This window comes from Ammospiza nelsoni, chromosome 10 (genome assembly GCF_027579445.1).
Source record: "Ammospiza nelsoni isolate bAmmNel1 chromosome 10, bAmmNel1.pri, whole genome shotgun sequence".
Taxonomy (NCBI): Eukaryota; Metazoa; Chordata; class Aves; order Passeriformes; family Passerellidae; genus Ammospiza; species Ammospiza nelsoni.
Genome location: NC_080642.1, coordinates 16999124 through 17023005, shown reverse-complemented (window position 1 = coordinate 17023005; position 23882 = coordinate 16999124). Strand labels below are relative to the sequence as shown.

At 45.5% G+C, this 23882-nt stretch overlaps 1 protein-coding gene across 2 annotated transcripts; it reads right to left on the bottom strand.

The window, feature by feature from the left end:
- Positions 1-1065: 1065 nt before the first annotated feature.
- SCG2 (secretogranin II) lies at positions 1066-14632 on the bottom strand. 2 transcript variants are annotated; one of them, XM_059479581.1, is made up of 2 exons: positions 14613-14632; positions 1066-3367 (listed from the first exon to the last, which is right to left on the bottom strand). In XM_059479581.1, exon 2 carries the CDS (start codon positions 3351-3353, stop codon positions 1476-1478), a length of 1878 nt encoding a protein of 625 aa, XP_059335564.1. In that variant the 5' UTR covers positions 3354-3367; positions 14613-14632; the 3' UTR covers positions 1066-1475. The 2 variants fall into 2 exon arrangements, with proteins under 2 accessions (XP_059335564.1, XP_059335563.1); XM_059479580.1 differs by lacking the exon at positions 14613-14632 and adding an exon at positions 6656-6721.
- Positions 14633-23882: the final 9250 nt, after the last annotated feature.

Here is a 23882-nt window from a genome sequence, read left to right as displayed (position 1 = left end):
CTGCAGGCTATGGCAGGAGGGGAATGATGCTGAGGGATCCCACCTGTCCTGTGTCACCACGTGTGACATCTCTTCCAGGTCCTACACATGCCTGGAAAAGCAGATGTTTTATTGTCCTCTGTGTATTCAAGGGATAATGGCTGGAACAGGGGCTGAGCTCCTGTCTGCTGTGAATATTTAGGGTAATGGCAACACTGAAGATGAGGTTTTATTTCTGCAGCTTTTGTACTTCATTAGACATTGCCTTGCCAAAAATCATCCCCACCCCACTTAGCCCAGATGAGCTGCTGCAGAATACCACAGGGAAAACCACTTTTAAACTATAATCCTGGAAATGAGCTGTCCTGGTGAAAACCACCTCTGACTCACAGCGTTATGCAAGCACATTTCCTTCTGTAAAAGAGCCAGAACCTTTCCAGACCACGTACTGCAGGTCATAGCAGGAGCTCAAGAGACATTTCAAGTGTCCAGATAGTGTGCTGAATAGTAAAGGTTTTCTGTGTATTTATGTGACATATAATGGTCATTTCTTGGAGAAGGAAATAATATTTTAATCAGACAAACCAATGCTGTTGCCCACAGGGGAGTTCCCTGCCTCTTTCTTTTTGGTTGTCACCATGAGAGATGGAGGGGACTCGTCTGCAGAGCTCCCCAGAGCTGACCTAGGAAGGTTTCATCTTGTATTTTTTCAGAGCTTCATCATCAAGCCTGTCTCAGCTGGACAAATCATTTATGTTCCTCCTGCTGCCAGGAGGTACAGATACTCTTAATTATGTGAGGCCAAATTTTCAGTTGTAGGTAATGCAGGTATTACACTGACTGACTTCAGCAAGCTCTTTAGGTACCCCCTGCCCTAAAGGGTAACACCAGTTGATGGCCCAGAAAACCACAAGTTTATTCTTACATCTTAATATGTAGGGGAAATAATGTATTTCAGAAGAGTCATCTGTAGAAGTAAAAATATGTTTCCAATTAGTATGACTTTATCAACTGTCACAAAGAAACAAAGTCGATTGTCCAGAAATAATTTATTCATCAACAATAAAACACTGAATAGAAAAAGCCTTGTAAATAAAACTATATATATATATAATGCTTTATTTTTTTTATTCGATACTGCACAAAAACCACTACAGACAGTAACAAAATAATCCAATTAATCTTAAAAATTTCAAATTATAATTGTCACTCTTCATTTATCATGTTTTATTAACAATGCAAAGGTGATTTGTTTACACATTATACTTTTACTTGATATCATTAAATTGTTTCTTAAAACACTTGAAGCAATTTGTTGTTTGCCCCATAATTTATAACATATATCAATAAACAATATAACAGCTCTGAGAAAGATATGCAGACTGTTCAATGGTAAATAGTCTACCATAGGTTGTTTAGTGTGAGAGCAGGAATAAATCACAACTGAATTGGGAAAGAAGTCAACACATTGAAGAGAAATAATACTTGGGGAACAATTACATGTTTTCCATTGCTCGCTTGGTGATGTGATCTCTTTCAAGCTCTGACTTCTCCTGTTTTAGGTACTCCAGCACCTTTGCCAGCATATCCTCATCCAGGAGCTGCCTGGTTTGCGTGTCGTCAGCCTCCCCAGCCATGGAGAGCCTTTTGCTGAGCGAGGCCAGCTTGGCAGCCTCCTGTGGTCCCAGCTGGTTGAGGTGCTCTCGGAGGGCCTGCTCCAGCTGCTCCTCCTCCTGCAGGTCGCTCTCCGAGGCTGCAGCGGGGACTCTTTTCATCTGGTTGGTGTTGATCACCTCGGGGTACTTGGCCAGCACCTTTGCCAAGTAATCAGCCAGCTCTTCATCCTTCTCATTCAGCTTCTCGTACTCCGCTTGTCGCCTCTCCAAGTCGTTCATCCAGGCAGCTTTGGGGAACAGGTGCCCTTTCAATCTTCTGGGAATGTAAGACAGTCTTGGCAAGTCATTTTCTTGATTCAGACGATTTAGTAAGTAGGAGGGATTCTGGTTAGCTAAATTGTCATTTCCCAGAAGGCTGACAATATCTTCAATATTGAGGTCTTCGGGTAGATTTTCTGGAATAAGAGGCTGCTTCATGTACCCGTTTTTAGAGTTTATATTATTTTTAAATATATCACTCTGTCCTAGATTGGTTTCAGTTATCTCGTCAAGGTCTTCTGGGAATTCCATTTCCTGCTCAGCTTCCAACCTTTCGCTCTGAAGCTGCTTTTTTTCTCCAGCTTTCAACATGTCTAATAAATCCTCAGGAGGAATTTGCAAATTCCTTGAGATTTCTATCAGCTGAGCTATAGCCTGAGGATCAAGTTGTTTATCCAAAAACATGGATGCTCTTTTTTCCTCAAGTTCTCCTCCAGTCCTTAATTTCCTGTTCTCAGCACTACCCATCAGCCTCTTCAGGTAGTAATTCATTAGTTTTGAAACATCCTCTGACACTTGATCTTTATTTTCTCTTCTTATTTCATCCTCAAGGAAGCTGAGCTTTCCCGATCTTTTCATTTCGTCATCAATCTCCTCTTCATGTTTATCAATTTCCTCTTTGCTGTCTTTTATCTCTTCCTGGGTTTGGCTTTCCACTTTTTCCTCTATGGGATTCCAATCTTCTCCTCCAACCACGTCTTCATACGCAATGTTATTCACTTTGTACACATCATCTTCATCATCTGTGTACAACTTCTGGTCCTCATCCACCCTTTCTTTCTTGTGGCTGCTGGGCCCTGCCATCTTTCCCAGCTCCTGGAACACGGACTCGAGGGTGGCGAGGCTCTGGGGCGTGTACTGCTCCTCCACGATCTCGTTGGTGCGCTTGAAGGGACTGTCCCTTGAGCCCTCTTCATAGTGCCCAAGCGGCATCTTGAGGTACTTCTGCCACCTCTCAGGCCACTTGTAAGCCTCGTAATCATCAGTCACTCCAGCTGGAAAGCTGTTATCTGAACCCAGACCGTAGGGCTTATTCTCCTTTGGGCCAGCCTTTGACTCCTTCTCGGCTTGCCGCAAGGCTTCCAGCATCACCTTAACCCACTGGGACTCATCTTCAGTCAAAGAATCCCGCACGTTATCCGGGAGGTGGAGCTGGTCCTTGCTTTCTCTCTGTGGGAGGAGGTAGGGGACACTCTGATAAGAGCTGTAGTCAGGGCTGCCTTCTCCCTTGTTGGTTTGCTTGCGAAGGTCCTCTATGTACTCCAGGGCTTTGATCATGTCAGGGTTTGGGAGCCTTTGCAGGTTTTTCATTGCATAGTCTGGGTCTTTCTGGAGCAGCTGGTGCTGCTGGAAGGAGGCTGCATCGACCCAACAGATTAGGACAAAAAAAAAGGTGAGAGCACAGGCTGTTCCAGGCTGGAAGGTTTTAGTTTCTGCCATGTTTAAAACGTTTCCTTTAAATAAAGAAGAAGAAGAAGAAAAAGAAGCTGTTAACACATGGAGACAGGCTTAGGAAACAGAGCTCTGCAAGAAATTTCTTATCTCTATGCTTCATGTACTTTATGAACATTAATTGTCCAATGGCAGCACCAAAGTACAAAATACCAACCCTATATAACTCATGAAATGCCCATAGACACACCTAGATGTCATTTTGATCATGAGAACAAAGCACCTAAATGACAAAATTGGTGTATCCATAAATTTAAATGCTGCTCAAAATACTAGTATTAAAACTACAGACAGAAATATTTTGTGAGATTGCTCCATAGGTCATCTAATTTCCTGCCAGGACATTACTGCTGAATGGTGCTTAACTGCAATAAAATTATTGTCATGAAGTGAACATGACATAAAATTACTTGCAAGTTTATTTCTGTCACTACTCATAGTACTGAAGCTATTTCCTTTATTTTGCTATTCCATATTAAAAAATTATTTGTATTACAATGGAATATCGGTTAATGACTCTATGACTCATCTTCCTAGGGCAATGATCTCTTACATGAGAGGAAAAATATCATTTATCCTAAAGGTATAAAATAATTTTACTGAATCCCTGAAAGCCCATCTTAGAAATGAGCTTGAGTAGGTAGGTTCTGAGTGGTGATTTCATTCATTTCCTTATTCATTCACTCCAGCAGAAATTGAATCAGGTCCCAGGACAGGCAGAAACATGACCACTGGCAAATTTGGTTAGAATAGATCAGTAGAAGCCCATGTCTGCCCAGCGTACACCAGACAAAAATAAACTCTGGAGCAGAACTGGGAAAAACATGCCTGTGACAGAACTGAGATGATTACAGCATCACTGTGCATGAGGGTACAGCTGCAAAACCCCAGCCTTGCAGGGAGCTGGGCACCCTCCCCACAGCACAGGAGAAATTGCCACCAGTCACTCCCCAGGACACTCTCAGGCACACTGGGGCCACAGGACACATGGGACTCTTTTCTGACCCACTTGCATTTACAAATGAAGTACAATATGAGAAAGGAATGATAAAGATATCAACCGCTTTGATTAATCAACCTATTTTGGTTCCTTTGGTTTTTGGCTTGTTAAAGCATCCTGCTGAGACTCTGGTAGTTCATGAGAGCCTGAAAGAGCTGTGTACACCGTGTTTACCCACTGCTGCAAGCAGAAAGTGAGCATGAATGTGTTCATTTCAGCTCACTTGTAGATTTTTCCACTCCATTTTTGTCCTTAACATAATGTGACTTAACTAAATAATTAAAGCCCTATCAGTTCAGAGAGCTGCTTATTTTCCTCCCTTCAGTATGCATGAGCAGGCTAATAAGCATAATAGCAAACAATTTCCCCAAACATTTCTGACTTCAAGCCTGGATACATTTGAGCATTGATTTCACAAATGATTAGTTCAACAGCTAATTAGACAGTCCCGCCCTCTGGATCTGAGTTTGCCCTGAGTCAAAGCCAACCCATTGCTTCATTTTCTGTCACAGAAAAGGCATTAGCCCTGGACATAAATGTATATATCCATTAAAAAACTCCAACAACCAAAAAAAAAAAAAAAACAAACAAACAAACAAAACACCCCCAGCCAAACATCACCTAATTTTCTATTTCTGTAGCAAATAAGTAAATTAAGGCTTTCTTTTTCAGCAGACTGGTCATTAACAGAGTTCATTTGTCAGCACACAAGAAACTGTCCTTTCCAAGGGATGGGGGAAGGGAGAGTCCTTCTATAATCATCTGCCAAGCACCTCCCACTCACAAGGACCAGGAACTCACCCTCCTTCTCTGCACACAATTGGGATTGTTACAGCCTTTGCAAGGGCTGTCAGCATCCCACTGAAATCAAAATGTGTGCAGCCAGGCAAAGTTTAGTTTAGTGTTCCACAAGGATGTTGCTCAGTTGGATATTTCCTTTGCAGGAATAACAGATCATTGGCTCCTTTCTACATATTTTCTGTGCATTTGCCTCTAGGTCAACTTTTACTTCTAATTTATTGGTAGATGATATTTGAAAGCCTTGTTAAACAGATTTGGGGATGATTTCTTTTACAAGCTATCAGTTCAGGTCATAAATCTTGTCATTAAATATACTGTGCTATCCAAGGTAAGAGTGTTCCTCCCCAGTCGTTCAGACTTTAATTCCACATTTGTTTTTAAAACAGGACATTTTAGCCTATCTTTAGGAAATATTGTAAACATTCTCTCCTGTGCTTCTCTAAAGATAATATGCCAAAACAGCTCTTTTGTCTTCAGATCAATAACTGTGAAGCCAGTCTAGATGGAGAGCATATTTTCTCCTCTATTAGAACCTAACAAACAGGAAAATCATCTTTTAGCCAGCAAATGAAGATGAAGAAGCTCCTCTTTACAAAATGAGGCAACCATTGTCAAAATTTAAGACATACAAAGGCATTACAGACTGAAAAAAGTTCCCTAAAAAACAGACACAGAAAATATCTTGTTTCTGGGATGTTTCCATGGTAGCAGTAATTTTCTCTCTCATTCTCCTGGCAGTTGTTTCTGATGTGAGTCTAACGTTTCCAGTGAAATTTAGCTATGAAAACTCATAGTTTTTTCCTATAGATGTGTCCCTGCTCTGACAGCCTTAGGTGAAACATAAGAGCAGTTATCCATAGGGAAAATAAGTATATCATGCACTCTTCCTCCCATTTCTTTTTTGCAATAAATAACACGACTGCAGCAAATCTGCCTTGTTTATAAGCATCCCTAACCTTTTACCCTGTGGAAGGAACCAAAACCACAAACAAAACAGCAACAAAGGGTAAAATCCCAAACCCACGGCAGTCCTAGTGACTCTAAGGACTGTTTGCACGCGGATCCATCTGGGAAGGGGCTCGGAGGGTGTTTGATCAGAGGGATCCCCCTGCCCATCCGTGAAGCGCTGTGAGCGGGCACGGCTGAGCGCCGCCGCTCCCGGGAGCGCTCCGAGCCGGCAGCGCAGAGACACAACAGATATCCGGTACAATACATATGCATTTATACATGCAGACATGCATTTTATATGTGTATAATACATATAGTGATAGGGGTGCATCTTATAGAAATGTGTTCCCTTGCAAGCCCAGCCCCGGCACCACCGGCTCAAGGTGCGACTTCAGCGCTCTCTCGGTGTCGGATCCTCCTGCGCAGCCCTGGGGCTCCGCGCATCCTGCATCCCAACCTACATCCCTGCATCCCCATCTACATCCCTGCGTCCCCATCTACATCCCTGCATCGCTACAGCCCGGCGGCCCTGCAGCCCTACCTGCGCTGCCGCCGCTCCGCCGCTCCGCCGCCTTCAGCACCCGGACAGCGCCCGCTTATACCGCCCCGGCCGCGCGTCACGGCCCCGCCCCGCCCGGCTCGGCACCGCCCGGATCGGCCCGGCCCGGCCCCGCCTTGCCCGGATCGGCCCGGCCCCGCCCGGCTCGGTCTCCGCCGGAGCGTCCGCGACCCCCAGCCCGGGCACGTCAAACCGGCAGCGGGAAAAGGACGGGATGGAAAAAAAAAGAGAAAAGTAAAAAAATATAGAGGGAAAAAAGGCACGAGGATAAACAAGGAGAGAAAAGGAAGGCAAGGAGGAAAGGGGAAAAGGTTTAAAAATAAAAAAGAAAGCAAAAGGCAGAAGTGATGCAGTCAGTGCCTTCTGCTTCTCAGGCTGGGAGGGAGGACTCGATAAACCCGACCCAGAGCAAACCAGCAGCAGGGCACACACCCAGGGCTGTGGGGCAGGAGCCAAACCCGATGTGAGAGCATCCCGGCTGTGAGGATGACTCTGCACCCAGGGTCAGTGTGAGTGTGCCTGGCTGTGCCCGTGCCTTGGCAGGAGACGGCCTTTCAACAGCTATGGCCAGCAGGGGTTTTTTATTTTTTCTCTTTAGTTCAGTGACTGAGCTGTTGTGGCACATTTCTGGCTTTGTCACAGGGCAGGGATAGTTCATGGCCCTGTCATCAGTGTAGGAGGCTCTGGAGCTCTGCACCAACAGAGATGGGCTGAGGGGGAAGGACACCCCTCCCTTGTTTGTCTGAGGTAGACGGACAAACTGAAACACGGTGGGGAAAGAGAAGGCAGAAGGCTCCTCCTGCCCCAGCAGCCCCACCCCAGCTGTGTGCCCTGGCTGTGGTGGCTGTGACATGGGACAGGGGCCAGGCTGGCACTGCTCTGGATGGGGATGCAGCCAGAGAGGGACTGCCCATCCCTGGGGCACTGCTGAAAAGGCCCTCATGGTTTTACCTCCATTTTCAGCACTCAAAAAGGGCAGCACCTGCATGCCTGGATCAGTGGGATGAGTAAATACCAACATGCCATAAATCACAAAACACAAGATGTAACACATGGCTTCAGCTGATGCTCAGAGTTTTAGCTTGCTCCTTCTGCTTCCTTTCTATTACAGAAAGGTTGTTTTGCTTTGGCTTTTAAATAAGGATTCCTTTTCCCCAAAAATAAATCTTTCCTGACAATTTTGACCTTTTACAGCACAAAATGCAAAAAAACCTAGGATGAATGTACCTTCCAAGCCAATAAACATTACAAAATTAAATTATTGTAAGAACAGTAAGCTAGAAATAATTGTAGCCAGGAACAGACAAGAAGAAAATCCCGGCTGCATTTGCTGTAGCTGACACAGAAATCTGGAAATAAGAGATCTTGTTTCACCTCATGTAGTTTTATGAGTAAAATACAGTATGAGTTTTTGTGCTGAAACTCTTCAGCAGCAGCTGTATTCTGGCCCCAGATTCCATCCAACACACACACACACACACACACACACACACACACACTTTCATTAGCAGACCCAGGAAGAAAAGAGCCCAGAAAATACTGCATTAGGGCCTGTGTTGGCAGCCCTGAGGAAGGGAAACAAAGGCAATGCTGCAGTGAGCTGAGGGCAAGGTCCAGGTGCCCTCTGAGCAGCTGGTGCTGAATTGCTGGGCACCACATCCCTTCAGCAGGGCTCTGAGTGCCCACAAAACACAGCTCTGCAAACACTGATACACCTCAGCCCATGGACAGAATACTCAATGCAATCAAAACCAACAAACAAAATAATAACAAAGAACACCCAGCAGAAAATTACTCAATTCAGACTTTCAGGAATTTTCTTGTGCTTCTGCAGGTGTTTCCAACAGGCTCTCGTGCATTCTGTCACCAAATGAGTAATACTCATGGAGCAAATTCTTTCCCATGAAATCATCCTGTTGAACCCCATCCATCCATCCATCCATCCATCCATCCATCCATCCATCCATCCGTCCATCCATCCGTCCATCCATCCCTGATCTTCTGCATTAGAGTGCATTTCAGACAAACCAAATTATCTGGCACATGAGCAAGATTCCATCCTCCTTAGCCACTCAACTCAGATTTACAGCATTTAAAGTCAGCCAGATACTTGGCTTAGGTCTCTGCTGTGGCTATTCTGGGTTCAGTGGATAAAATTTTCCAAAGGCTCTCTACAATCCATCTGTCAATTTTACTCCATATCAAAAAATGTTGCCTGGACTTTGTGCTTATGATTGGTTGCATCCACACAGCCCTATAAGGAGGAGCCCTGAAAGTACATTACTGAATGTACTTTTTTTGGTCATATTGAATGTACAGCATTCTTTTCCTCAGAATGAGTCATGCAACTGAAAATTGGATCTGTTCTGTCATCAGAAGTTTCATGGCATTTTATACAGGAGTAAGATCACATCACAGCATCTCTCAGTTTTAGGAAATTGCATTAGAATTAGTTCAATATCAACTGCTTAAGCAAAAGAGCGGGGTAATCTCGTTTTTCTGAGTGAATTTTGACCATGTGCATCCTTTTGTGCATCCTGGGAGCAGCCCAGCTCTATCTGCAGAGATTTCTCTCAACAGCTTGCCTTGTCACATGCCCTCCCTCACCTAGTAATGCATCATGAGAAGATAAAAGTTAATCAATCAACCCTGTACCTTGCAGCAAAGGCTTTTCTTTCATTCCCTGCAAGAAGGAGGGCACGGGGCTGGGAGGAGAACTTCACTGCAGCAAACAGAGGCTGGAGGGCTCCAGCCCACTCTGGTTTGTCACAGCCCAGCTGGAATATCCTCATCCCTGCAGTCAGTGGGGAAAGAACAGCCAGGAAACTTGTCTTGAGAGGCAGCACGGTCTGGCAAAGGGCCCTGGGGTCCCTGTCCTTGTGCCCAGGCCCCAGCACACACCAGGGCCACAGCAGCCCATGGACCACGGGCTCCCACCACACCTGCCCAGCTCCAGCAGAGGATGGAACGATGATCTTGCTGGGATAACCATCCCAACAGAAACACAGAGGCAGCACATTTGTCTTTTCTAAACACCAGAATGGTTTCTGCTTCTGCAGCTCTGGCTCTCTCCTCCTCTAATTGGTGCCACCAAGATCAGCACTGCTCAAAAATAAAGCAGGGTTGTGTCAATATTGATTATTTCCCTCCCTTCTTCTGTTTCTAGTGGCAACTAAAAATAATTTACAATTCATTACAGACATGACATCTCCTGCAGAATAAATGCCATTATCACATTTAAAATTCAGTCCATATCTGACTTGAATATCTTCATTTTCTCTGAATATAATGAGAAAGAGGAGGTTTTCTTTCCTCTGAAAAAGCTCATCTGCCATAATAGATACAGATTCATTTAAATTATTTTAATTTTAAAATACTTGAACTCTGCTTGTATCAACATCAGACTCATCATTTTCTGCTCATTTTGCATGCTTGAAAGATCAATCATATTTGTATGCAAATATTTTTGGCCTCCCTAAATTTAGTGCACAATAAATGGCTCAAATTTCATTTCCAAAGCCATAAGGGGAGGGATAAATACAGCATTGTAAGGAAAAAAAATAAGGATTTTGCAGTTTTTAACCACAGTCCCTTAAAAGCAGGGATGTCAAGGCAAGCATCCACTGGCTGTAGATTACTGGGCTTGATTCAACACTGCAATGAGATTAGGCAGGTTTAACACCAGCCTGCCCTGCACACCTCCCTGAGGGGACATTTCAAGAACAGGAAAAGCTAAGGAAAAACAAAAAACCCCAAAATCTGGACTTTTATTCAACATTTACAAGCTCAGGATTTCAAGCTGCCTGCTTGTAAGAAAATAACAGAAGAGGAGCCTTAGGCAAGGCTTGGCTGTGGGTGTGCCCCAGTGCTTATGGGATCATCCCTTCACACCAGGGCTGTGCTACCCCTGCTCAGAGCCCTTCCCTGGGGCTGTGCCACCCCTCCAGTGCCACCCCTGCTCAGAGCCCTTCCCTGGGGCTGTGCCACCCCTCCAGTGCCACCCCTGCTCAGAGCCCTTCCCTGGGGCTGTGCCACCCCTCCAGTGCCACCCCTGCTCAGAGCCCTTCCCTGGGGCTGTGCCACCCCTCCAGTGCCTGCAGGAGGAGCCCAGCCCTGCTGCCTCACTGCTATTACCTGCCCAGTGTCCCACTCTTGCTATGGGATGCTTGAAGCTTGGGATAATCTCTCCACCCCATAGGAGAGACCCCCTGCTCATGGGATCCATCAGCTCAGCCAGGGCCAGAGGGCAGAGCCTGGGCTGGAAGAGTAGCAAAAGCATCAGATGAACCAACAGGGAAAGCGTTTGCTGCTCCACTTGTTCCAGTATAGCAGCCTCCACTTTGAGTCCCCTGCACAGGAATAGCAAACACCAACGGATTAAGGAATATATGCCTTCTCATAGAAGCACGGAATTATTTTTGTCTCCAGGCCTCCCACACACATACTCACATATTTTCTCCCGTGGAGTTTCAAGGCTTTTCACGAGCCTGTGACATCTGCTTACCAACATTTGGTGTAAAAATATCGATATCTGCTCTGCATAGCTGTTCTGGGTGCTACATTTACCAGCCAGTAAAGATCAGGACTCTCCTGGGAGCTGGCTGGATCAAACTGTCATGATTTCAGCACTGCTTTGCGTCAGACAGCAGAATTTAAAGTCAAAACACAGATAGTTCAGGGAGGAAGACAATGTGAAGCCCTGAGTCATACCCTGCTGAGGGTGAGGAGAACAGATTAATAGACAGCAAACATGAATGAAACTGAAGGGCTCATTTAGTCATGCGGCTGCTTCTGAAACCCAAAATAGGATTTATTTTTAGTCGCCGGGCATGAAAAGAGGATTTCTTTGCACTTTGCCAAGGAGAAGTTGAGAGGAGAGTTTTAATTAGCATGGGGCAGGCTCCCCTTTGCCTTGACATCCCGAGGGCTCGGCTGCAGCACTGGCTGTGCTCAGGCTGGGGCTGCTGCTCTCAGCCTGCTCTGACAATTCGTCATCCAGGGCATGCTGCACGGCCCAGCGACTCTCAGCACCATTCACACATGGAAGAGGCAGCCTTTACTCCAGCCCCAGCCCACTCTGCTAAAGCTGAGGCACAATACTCTGCTTGTAGCCAGGGGGGTTTGTCTGGGGAGCTGCTCTGCTCCCCACTGCTGGCTCATGGGGAAGGGAGGCAAAGCAGCCCTGTCGTGGCAGCTGGAGGATCTGCACAGGCTGACCCCAAAGCATTGGAGATTACACAACTGAAACCCTCCAGAGCAGCAGCAGCCAGCTAAACTGGTTTGGCTGTGCCCTCCCAGTGCATGCCAGCTGCTCCTGCCAGGATCCTCAGCTGGTGTCAGTGCCCAGCCTGGGGTGTTGGGCACCTTGGGGTACCTGGCTCAGCCAGGATTGCCCTTCAGTGATGGTTTCTCATCAGAGAACACCAAGTGCTACCTGGGAGGGGAAAAGTTGGCACAGCAGTGATCTGTACACACATTTATGTGAGTTTTCATTTTAAATAAACAGAGAGAAGTGCTTTCACAGCTGTGCATAAGATTAGGGCCATTATTTAGTCCTCTCCTAAGTCATTCAGCAATTCTGCTCTGCAGAAACTTCATGATCTTGGGGCTAAGTCATTTCTATTCCTTACTTACATTAAACCCTCATTAATTTTTACATTAATCACTCACAAACATGGAGAAGCTCAGTGATTTTGGATCTCTGCGTCTCTGGCAGAAAAGTGCCCATTTTGTTATCTGCTGCCTTGTCTGACAACACAGAATGGGGGTTACAGGAGCCAAATTGCCACTCCAAATTAACACTCACTCTTTTTTTTGAGAGTCCAGCCATTCCCAAAGCACGAGCCAGCATGCTGGCATTACTGCACGTGGGCAAAGGTTCTTCCATCCCCAAGCCATCAGGGCAACAGGTGCTTTAGCAATGGAGCATGTGAGAGTTTATGTGCTGAAGCTGGGAGGGCAAAAAGCCCAGCTCTGCTCTGTGCCATAAAACATTATCACCATTTTCTTGTGCATTGTCCTTGTCAGGGTCATTTGTTTCCCTTGTTTCATCACAGCCCATTTTGTGGCCATAGGTTTGTCCTTTGCTCAGTACACATGTATGTGAATTCCAACCCTATTGCTACAGTAATTTATACAGATCTGGGTCAAAATCAAACCCAGTATTTGGTCAAGAATGTGACAAAAATAGGTGAAAGAGACTCAGTGAAAGGCATAGCACAGACACAGTGTTATAGAATTCCTCCTTCTACAAGAAAAGAGCAAACAATTTGATTTGTTAGCTTGCCGGACAAGGCGAAACCGCTTCGTGCCACATCCTTTTTAAAAAATATATACTAAATTAAAAGTTTAGTCAACATAATTATGAGTGATTGCATGAAAAAGAGAGCACGAATTCATGTCCTCCCACATGTTATGGCTTTTAGCTTTGTCACATCAGCATCAAAGCAGAAATCTTGTTGTTTTAGGGTTCAGCTGTGCTGACTTTGAGTTTCAGGATGTAGACCCAGGGAGCTCTGGCTGGCTTCAATGGCAGCTTCCCTATTCAGTGGCTGTGGAATGAAGGCAAGCCCAGAGTCTCAGTGCAAAAAGCAGAACAGATGCAGGTTAATCATTTACCCCTTAATGCTGCAGGCTGAACTCAGGGGTGAGCACAGAGCCAGCACAGCCCACTGACCCACTGACACCCACTCCTGGCTGCTGAGGGTTTAGTGCCATCCAACAGATGCGCAGGAGGCAGATTGTGGGCAGCAGGAGGCAGAGAAATCAAACAGTGATCTGTGAGCTGCACAATTCCTCCGTGGACAAGTGTACATGGAAAGGCACCACGCTCCATCCAGCTGGGTACATGGCACAACGTGGCATCCATCCACTGCAATATCAAGAGCTCTGCTAACATCTACACTTTGTTTTTTCTTATGACTCAGTCATGAAAAGGTCTCTTGAGGCAGGAAAAGACAGATGGGCAGGCTGCTCCCTTCTCTGGCAAAAGTCAACATACAAGTGGTGACATTGTTTCTCCAAAAAGCCTCCAATCTACAGGACAACTACTAACATTTCTGCAAGCTGGGAAGAACATTTGTTTGGATGTCCAAACTGTTTTAGATAGCAGTCTCACACCTCTCTCAGCTATAAGCCTTGACTGGCAAGTAAAATCCATATAATCAGGTGAAAATGCTGTGATTTTCCCCTGAGGTAAATACCTTCTGTTTTACATACCTGACTGGTAAGTGACTGAGATGGGCTGAGTGCCCTTCCCAGCCCTGAGGCTCCACTTGGGAGGGTGCATTTTTCAGACTTGTAGCTGGTGCCTTTATTTTGAAGCAGTTCTGGTGCTGCCACTGTGCTGCAAAACATCACCCCAGGTCCATCCCGACAGCAGCAGGGCTGCAAAAGCCAAAAAGCACAGCCCAGGAGCTGCTCACAGATGCAGCCTGCATCCCCAAGGACTCAGGGGCCATGTCCCAAAAACACACCAGGTATCCTGTCATCTGCTCCTCCTGCATTCAGCATGATGCTGCATCTCATAGAAGTGTTCTGCTCTCCCAAAATAAATGGTTTAAAATTCAAGGTAAAAGCAATTCATTGCAGCTGTTTGAAATCAGGTCACAAAGCCCTCAGTGAATTGCTGTAGGCATCACCCCAGTGTGGCTCACAGGAGCTCCTGTGTGGATATGGGGTCACAGTGAGCTCTTTGGCTGCCTCTGGGTTTCCACCAGAGCACCTCAAGATGGACCAAGAGGCCAGGTGCTCTGCCTGGCACTGGAGATCTTGTCTGAAGGACTAAATGGATTCCTTGTCCATGCCAGGAGGTTTTCACCATCTGTTGCAGATGTAATATTGATGAGGTTCTCAATTGTACGTAACCATTTCAGGATGCTATTGTATGAAAAACACACAAACAAACCAAACCCAGCCATTCCAGGTTGCTGATGCTTACTTTGGACCAGGGAGCCAGGACCAGTCTGTTTGCTGAGGTGGATTCCCCTCGGTTTCCCCCAGTGTAATGGTGCCTGTTGGTACAGAAGCTTTGTGGAGCCCCTGCTGGCTGGGCTCTCTCAGGTCTTTTTCCTGGAGAAGCACAGAGAGAAGAAAGAGAAAACAATTCTTATCTCTGCTTGCTGCTCCTGTTGCCTTTGCACATGTGGAATGTGTCAAGGAGATTGTTTACCTGAAGTGATTGGGCAATTAGAGTCTGCTGAGGATTGTTGGGTTTCCTTGTCCAGCTGGAAAAAGCTGTGTCCTGGCTGTCTGGGGAGAGTCACGAGTTTTCTTTAGTATGTAATTATAGCATAGTATCTTTTTAGTTTAGTATAGTATAGTATAGTTTTAATATAGTAATAGAATAATATAATAAAATAATATAATAAATTAATATAATAAAAATAATATAATAAAAATAATATAATAAAAATAAAATAAAATAATAAAATAAAATAATAAAATAAAATAATAAAATAGTATTACAATATTGTATTATAATAATATATAACATAGTAATTATACTATAATACAATAATTATAATAATATGATAATTATAATATAGTAGAATAGAATAGAATAGAATTTCAGTAAAGCAATTGTTTGGCATTCTGAATGCATGGAGTCAGATGCCAGTCATTCCCTGCATCAGAGGCACCCTGTATTACTGTACCTGGCAGTGCTGGCAGGTACAGACTTGGTCCTGTGCACAAGCAGAGCCCCAGAGTTCCTGGGAAGGACATCAACCCCATTTCATGATTTTTTTTTAAGCATGGAGGTATTTTGTATGGGGCAGGAAGAAATGGGAAGGAAGAGCTGTAACGTGAGGAGGAGACACAGCAGGAGCTGGTAAGGGAAGGCAGCAGGCAGGGATGCAGCTGCAGTGCCTGAGCCAGCAGAGCACAGAGACCAAACTCCTCTGGAAACCACAGGCACAGGCTGGAGCTGGCAGGAGCAGATGGTGCAGGAGCTGAGGCAGGAACACTGAGCCTCTCTGGGAGGCTCTGTGCCAAGGAGGTGGCACCAAAGGGTAATTGGGCTGATGAGCAGTGATATTAAATGTATCAAATGAGGCTTAAATGTAAGAGAAATTGTAGGAATAATTAGTTGAAGGGAGAAGCATAACAGAGTAAATCCCAGCACAGGGAAGCAGAAATACAGAACCTGCTCCCAAAAGTAAATCCATATAAAAATTGATTTTTACCTGATTTTTACCTACCAAGCACATATATGAATTCTAGCCATTTATTTGCTTTTAAAAAGCAGTAAACCCACAGGATTCAAAATATATTCTTCAGTTGTAATGAGACCAAATATATTTGGAATGTGCACAAAATTAAAAACATATCTAAGAGCTTTGAGCAGCAGTCAGTGTTTGCTGAACGAGAGCCCTTAACCATGATTTTTAATTAGTATTGACAAAAACCTTAACGCTAAGTTTATGTTGTTACTCCTCACAGCTGCACAGACAGCCAGGGCTCAGAGATTATCTATCCACAGCAACACCCAGACAGCATTAACTTGGAAACCAAACACAGCTGCAGAGGCTTCTCTGTGCCAGTGGCATCAGACAAAACCAAACCAACAAACCAAACAAACCAAACCTCTTTTCGTAATTATTTTAACCAAGTCCAACCATTCCTTTTACAAAACAGTGACACTTCAGGAGAAGGGAGCCAAAAAAAACCACAAGCAAGCAAAAAATTTTCAGGCAGATAGATAATAAAACAAACATTCAAATTTGATTGCTGTTGATCAAAAAGCAACATCTACAAAGCTGCCTACAATCCACTGATAAATCTGGCATCTTCCCATAGCTATATTGCATATTAGCTTAAGACTACTCTGACCTGCAGAGTAGCTGTTGAATTCATACTTTGCATTGTGCTGAAGTAAGTCTTAAATTCATAAAGCAACATGAATTTTAATAATGCTGAGCAAGTCTTGCTTGACATATCAGCTGGATTATTTTAAAAAAGATGGATCACCAAATACAATAGTATATAACCACATGTGCAGAAAATTGTACACAGCCCAAAGAGGTGGTTTGATCAGGTTTTTGAGGCAGAAAACAATGCAAAGCCAAGCAATTCAGGCTACATAGCTTTCTGAGTCCCTAAATCCTTACACAGCACAGACAAAAGTTCTGAGATGACCCTGTGCCTTAATGAGGTCTCCAAGTAGTTAGGGTGCTGTGAATCATTCCTCTCCAAAACTCACTTTCAATTGTCTTGTGAGTACAGAGGTTTGCAAAGTAGTTGCCATTCCTATACATTTCTTTCTGCTTCATTTAGAGGCTACCAAGATACCTTAAAATAATCTGGAACAGCTGTGATATAGAAACAACTCCAACTGCAAAATAGCATCCTAGAAAGAACCAGGAGAGCTGCTTTTGCGGGGTGACAGCAAGGATGGACATCCACTGTTTTGCACAGACAGAGGAGGCAGACATGACTGTAAATAAGAGCAAGTGCAGCACTTGCAGGGGACGGAAGTGGAGGATGGTTAAATTAACCTTTCTCAGACCACTTCAATGCTGACACATTCTAACATATATTTTTTTCTGCAATCTTCCCTCTCCTTCATCACATTTCTGAGCATTCTCTGCTGTGTCTAACCCAATGAAACCCTGACTGGGACCAGCAGAATCTGCTATGAATAGTTTGTACTCTAGTACAGCTGTTTGCATAAGGATTAAATCTCATTGTACCACTCTGGGGGAACATACAGCATTTTCTTCTGTCTGACTGAATTCAGGTTAAAAAACCTTTATATCTAAGCAGGAATCTGTGCCTTTATATCTAAGTAGAAATCTGTCCCTCTGTTTCTTTCATCCTGGTTTGCAGTATTTAACAGCATCCTACTACACTGGAGTGTAACTCCTACAGAAACAACTGGCAGAGTAAAAAAACAAAGCAGCTTCCATTGCACTTTTCTTACCAAACTTTCCATAATCTTCCTGCAGACTTTCTTGTAGCAGTTCCAGGGCAGTCAAAGGCTTGGTGGCCTCGCTGCTGAATGACAGTAACCCTGTGACCGTTCCATTAATGTTATATGAACAAAAGTTCTGTAAGACATTTGCCAATATTTGTTATTTAGAGGCATTTTGAACAGCCATCTTCACAGGAAGCCATATCACAAAGAGACAAGAATGTTTCCTTGACCAATTGTTTGCTGTCCTCTGGTGCAGCCCTGAAATATTTTGAAGTGGTTTGCTTATGACTCAAGAAAGGAAAAAATAAGTGAATAAAGAAGGAAAGATCAGAGTCAAAGATTTTGCAGTTGATGCAGTCAGCTGCCATTCATGACCTCTTGTGCTATTTAAAACTAGACTGAAGGTGCAGAAGGCAAAGGCAGAGTAGCAGATGACTGGCAAGACTCATGAGGGAAAGAGAAGTTTCCAAAACTGCACTGTGGCACTGGCATTAGTCAGGCACACAGAGAGCTTCCATCTAAAGCAGCAATATTAGCATGCAGTGCCTGACTACATTTTCATTTGAAGCTCAGCAAGGCAGGCTCATTCTCTCCAGCAAAGTCAGGCTGATGCATTCTCCCAAGAATCATGTCTTACAGAAAAATAACCATGAAATATTAATCATTTCCTATTTAGAGCTACAACTGTCACAAACGATGCAGCACTCTCATGTACAACCTCTTGCTGAAGAGCTGCATATGGAGCACAGCAAAGCTCCCCTGCTTCCTGGGCAGAGAAAAAGCCTGGAATGTGAGAGCAGGAGCAGGGACAGTGCTGAGTCCTGTGGCCAGACCCAGCCCAGAGCATCCCCTGCCCACTGCCAGCTCAGCCCAGCTCCCTGCACCGTGTGACACGGGTTTGGAGCCAGGGAAATGCTGCAAGAGCCTGCTCAGCAGAGTTCTGCACAGAGAGGCTCAGGATTGCCCCTCACAGCAGGGAGCACTGCCAGCCCTGGGCAGCAATGAGCTCTGTCAGAATTCAGGACATCCCTGGCCAGCCATGAACTCTGTTGGAACCCAGGACATCCCTCTGGCTGCCCTGGATGGCTCAAACCCTGCCAGGGGGCTCACAGACCTTGGCACAGAGCCCAAGACCCCTGCACCTTTGATTTTGACCCATGGAAAAAATTACCAACCTTATATGAGGATCTACAAGCCACGAAAGTTTAAGCAGAATAATAGATAGTTTGTCACAGGATGAAAAGTAGAATTTTGGGGTTTTTAGAATAGGGGCTGGGGTCCCCAAGATGGAGAAATTTGGGCGTGCCTCGTCCTTCTTTCTCCTTCTTCCTAGCCTCCATCTTCTGGGTGATAGTGGCACTTTTGGATTGGTTTAGGGTAGAGATGGACTGTCTAACATAGGTGATAGGAATTGGAAAATAATTGTAAATAATGTACATGTAGTTTTTAGTATAAAAAGACAACACTGCCCTGAGGGTGGGCAGTGTGCCTCTGTCTGACCTGCTGAATGGACCTCAGCAGGCCAGGGAAAGAATGTTATAGATAACAGAAAATAAACAACCTTGAGAACCAGAACAGAAGAATCCTGACTCCTTCTTCGGTTGCTGGGCTGGGAAAAGAGACTGTGACACATCTCAGAGACCACAGAGACCCCTGAGAGAACGCAGCACTGAACAGGAGGAGGGCACAGAAATCCCTGAGTGAGGGTTTGTGCTCAGAGCACACCCATGGCACTGCTGGAGGATCTCCTGGAAGCTCCATGTGAGCCTGGGAGCCGCTCATTCAGTGACTTGCAAGGACTGTCATTCAGGCAGAGCTGCAAGTGATGAGAAATAATGTCTCTGCATAGCTGATAGGCAATCCAGAGCATGGAGCCATTTGCATAAAACACTCATTGTCATTTCACACATGCAGATCTCTGGCAGTCAAAACCTCACAGCAGATCATTCAGGCATCAAGGGAGAGAAATTAAATCAGCTGTTTGCCACAAATAACTCATCCAGTTGTGTCTGACAGGACACTGCCTCATCCCTGGATACTGTCAGTGCTCCAAGGTATGACCTGTGCCCAGGATCTCAGGGCATCAAACCCTGTGTGACATCTAAAAACACACGCTTGGCTGCTGCAGGTTGCTGCAAATGGGCCAGGAAAATGAAATTTTTCACATGGGTCAGGGGGAAAAAGCACTCCCAAAATAAAGGTGATGTTTACCAGGCAGAATTGGGTGATCTAGACCACAAGAAATTAATTGTAATTGAATGTTTGTAGCTGGGACACTTTCCGGTTTTGATGATAATTTTTTTCTATTATCAAATACACTCTCTGTCACATATTTAGTGGGTTTCTTCTGATCTTTCTCAATAACAATTATATTTTTATCTGAAATAGAGCCTCCTTTTCACAATATAGCATTTCTTACACATGCAATTTCTTGAAGCCATGTGATTCTGTAGCACTTTTCCCTCCTGATACAATGGAAATTAGTTTTTAGACAGAATCAAGACATCCAACTCTTACCTCTGTTACCAGGAATTTCTTGGAGAGAGAGGGAAGCCATTTCAATGGAGCTGGCTTCTCCTGTTCCCAGCTTCTGTCCCTGCAAACAGACAGCTTTCCCTGCCCATCTCAGCCTGAGCATTAAGCATTCAAGACTGAGAGGCCCCTTTAAAAAAAAAAGGCATTAAATTTTCAGCAGGTTTTGAGGGGGGTATGAAGGCAAACAACTCACAGGATAGAAAACTGCTCAAAATAAACCACATGAAAAGACAAATGTGACAAAATAGCCCCTTGTACTGTAGCTGAAATAAAGTCTATGGCTTTGTACAGAAGTTACCTGCAAAAATTTCTGTGTTCTACAACATTGTGGCATTATAGCAGGCTCTAGCTCTGAAGCACAATGCATTTAATACCATTTAAAACCTAGTTGTTTACAGCCTAACTGAAGAACTTTTAATAATCTCATATCACAGGCTTTACATTTCAAGCTGTACCACTGAAATCCAGTGGTGAGAACAAAAAGGCCAGGTTCAGCTCTTCAGAGCAGTGAATCTTTTTCTCCTGATGTGCCATGCACTGAAAGGCATCAACACTGTAACAAATATTAAGAAATCTGTCACTTGCTATCATCCAGCTGGAAAGAACAAACTCCCCAGGGCTCGCTGTTGACAGCACTGAAAGGAAGAGCCTCACCTGGAATCACACTTTATTTCATCTCAGGGAATGCTTCAGTGTGCAGCCCTTCCCCTTCAGATATGGGCAACTGGCTGTTTTCTGCACTAATTAAAGGATGTTAAAATGAAATCAGCCACTTCTCATTGCCTGTCTCACATGTTGTGTTCACAAGCGTGTTGAAGCACAGCCAGGGGTGGCTAAATATTAACCATGAACAGCTGGAAAAAGAAAATCAATAATTTCTAGATTAGGTGCCTTTTATTTCCCCATTCTAGTGGCTAGAATTTCATATGCCATTCACTTATTTACAATTCACATGGCTGAAGCACCCCTGGAACCAATGAATAACCACACACCCAGATTTCCCCCCTAAACTGAAGGACTGATGGGAGACGGAGCACTGGCTCCCTGTGGGCAGGTACATGTGTGTTTGCTGACAGGAATTAATGCTGGAATAACCCAGCTCTGGGGATGCAGGACTGGCCTGGCTCACCCCAGCAGGGTGCATGGACAGGAGCAGCTCCCAGCATTGCCTCACTGTGGATGTGTCCCTGTCTCACTCCCAGGTGTTTGGGCTCTCTCTGCACCACACTGCTCCTTTCCTGGTGCAGCACAGGAGGGAGGGAGGGGACAGGCCAGAGCTTTACAAACAGCCAGGGCTGCACTGTGAGCATCAGCCCCGGGCACCAGTGTGCTCACACTCTGTGGGGGACCCAGAGCTAAATCAAGGCTGCCTGAGCCCACAGAAATACCTGAGCCCTGCCCCAGCCTCACCCTGAGCCCCACACAGCCCCAGAACATCCATGTGCAGTTACATTTCACTACCAAAGCACATCACAGCCTTTCATAGACCAGGCTCTCCTACAGAGACAAAGCCACACCAGACCTGAGTCAGAACAGGTACAAGAAATGCCAAGAATTTCCCCAATGGCAACCAGGCTCATCCACTCCCCTTGCTTTGCTATGGCCCTACCAATGCCAGCTAGGTCTGTTCCTGCCAGGAGCACCCAATGAAAGCCCAGAGTCTCAGTTCTGTGAGCCCCAGAGGCAGAGATGGGAGCACAGAGACACTGGGGGTGCAGCCAGGGCAGGGTGAGCCCTCAGTGCTGTGCCCAGCAGCACTGGGCAGTGCCAGGGGCAGGCATGGGCAGGAGAGCAGCATTGCCTCTCTCAGGGCTCTGCTGCCTCAGCCCTGCCCCTCCCCAGCACCAGGAGTATCAGAGGAATTTCATCTGATTGGCAGGAGGAATGATGAGCAGGACTCCATAATATCAGAAGGCTAATTAATTACTTTATTATTCTATATTATTCTGTACTATATTAGACTGCATCTAAACTGAAACTGCACAAGCACTCAACTGAACAAAACCCTGTGACTGTCCCCTGACTGACAGTCTGGCCCTGATACACCAAGGAAACAAAACCCCATCACTGTGGGTAAACAATCTCCACATTGCACTCTACTTTGGCACAGCACAGGAGCAGCCAATGAAATAAGAATTGTTTGGATCATTCTCTTCTCTGCTTCTCTCAGGTTCAGAGAATGGGAATCCCAGACAGAGGAGCCCTGCTGTGCTTGCTCCCCCTCTGGAGCACTGAGCTGACTGCTGGGCCTCTCTGTCCACAGCACTGATGTGAGGTTTCCTCTGCTCAGGAACCACTGGGAGCCCCAGTGCGGGATCAGTTGCTCAGAAAACCACCACAGCTGGCGTGATTAAGGCCTGCCAGGGAGGACAGAGCATGGTGATAATGCATGCTGTCCCCACTGTGTGACAGGCCAGCCAGCACAGCACAGACAGATGGCTGCTGCCTCTGACAGGCGCCACCAGAAATCCTCTTTCAGACAAGTCAAATCCATCCATTCCAGCTAAACACCCAAACATCCCAGCTCGGCAGCTCCGTCTCCTTACTGACAACAGTGAAAGAAAACAGCTCAGATATCAGTCACACAAGTTTCTTTTTGCTGTTGGCAAGTTAAGAAAGCGTGTTCAAAACAACAGTAAATAATCTGCCTAACAATTCAGAAATATCTGCATTGTTTTGTGCCTCTGTTACAGCATTCATCTCCCTGGAGATCCTTCAGTGGCATGGACTCACTCAAAAAGCACTAGTGCAAAACCCCACATGGCACACAGGCAGCTTGTTTGTCACACAGGCTGCTCTCTGGAGCCCAGGGTCTGAAATGCATCAGGATAAGACAGGAAACAAGATCAGCAGCAGTGTCTGCATCTGCCTGATAGCAGCACACAGAATAAGCACAAATTAAGAAACATAGGGCCTGCACTTGGCAATGTCACAGCAAAGGTTATCTTCGTGCCAACTTGTCACCGGGATTGATTCTAATGCCTTGTAAGTCTCTGCTAAGGGCCCAGAGTTACCCATCTGCAAACAGGAGAGAACACAATCTCTATATTACCAGGTACAAAATGTTTCCAGCTCAGGCGGCTTTCCCTGTTGGTGAAGCTGAGTCACACAGGTGCTGGGGGTGCACACAGGCCCATGCACATGGAGCTGCTCTCAGCCCCCAGCTTCTCTCAAGTTACCACAACAGAGGGTCAATAGTCACAGAAACTCATTGCTGCTGCTGCAGCTCCTCGAGGGGAGAGGTGAAACCAAGAGCGATTCTTGCTCCAGGGGAATTCTTGCCTTTATTACCAACTATAATCAAAGAGAGTGACCACTGCCATTTAAAATCCTCTCTCTATGCTTTAACTTCTGTTCCCATGGGGGGATTTTCCCACTGCTGCAGCGGAGCACCACGTTGCTCTGCCACTGTTGTTCAGCAGCACAGCGAGCACTGGGAAGCCATCCTTGTGAGGATGACCCTCCTCAGACACCCCTCCAGGCTGGGCTCCTCTCACCCAGCACTCTCTGGGGCTGGAGTCAATGCCCTTCCCAGGCTGGCAGCCCAGCCCACCCCAGGGGCAGCTTGAGAGAGGTCAGAGCTGCTCCTCTTCCTCTGGCTGCCCACAGCTCACCTGACTGCACATTTCACATTAAGAGAGCTCAACCTGCACAAGGTGAACACCACCCAAAGTGATCACATTTTGAAAAAGCCAGCCCAAGTGCTGGAACACATTAGTGACACTGTGTGGAAGATTTCTGCTCTGTACTATCTGCAAA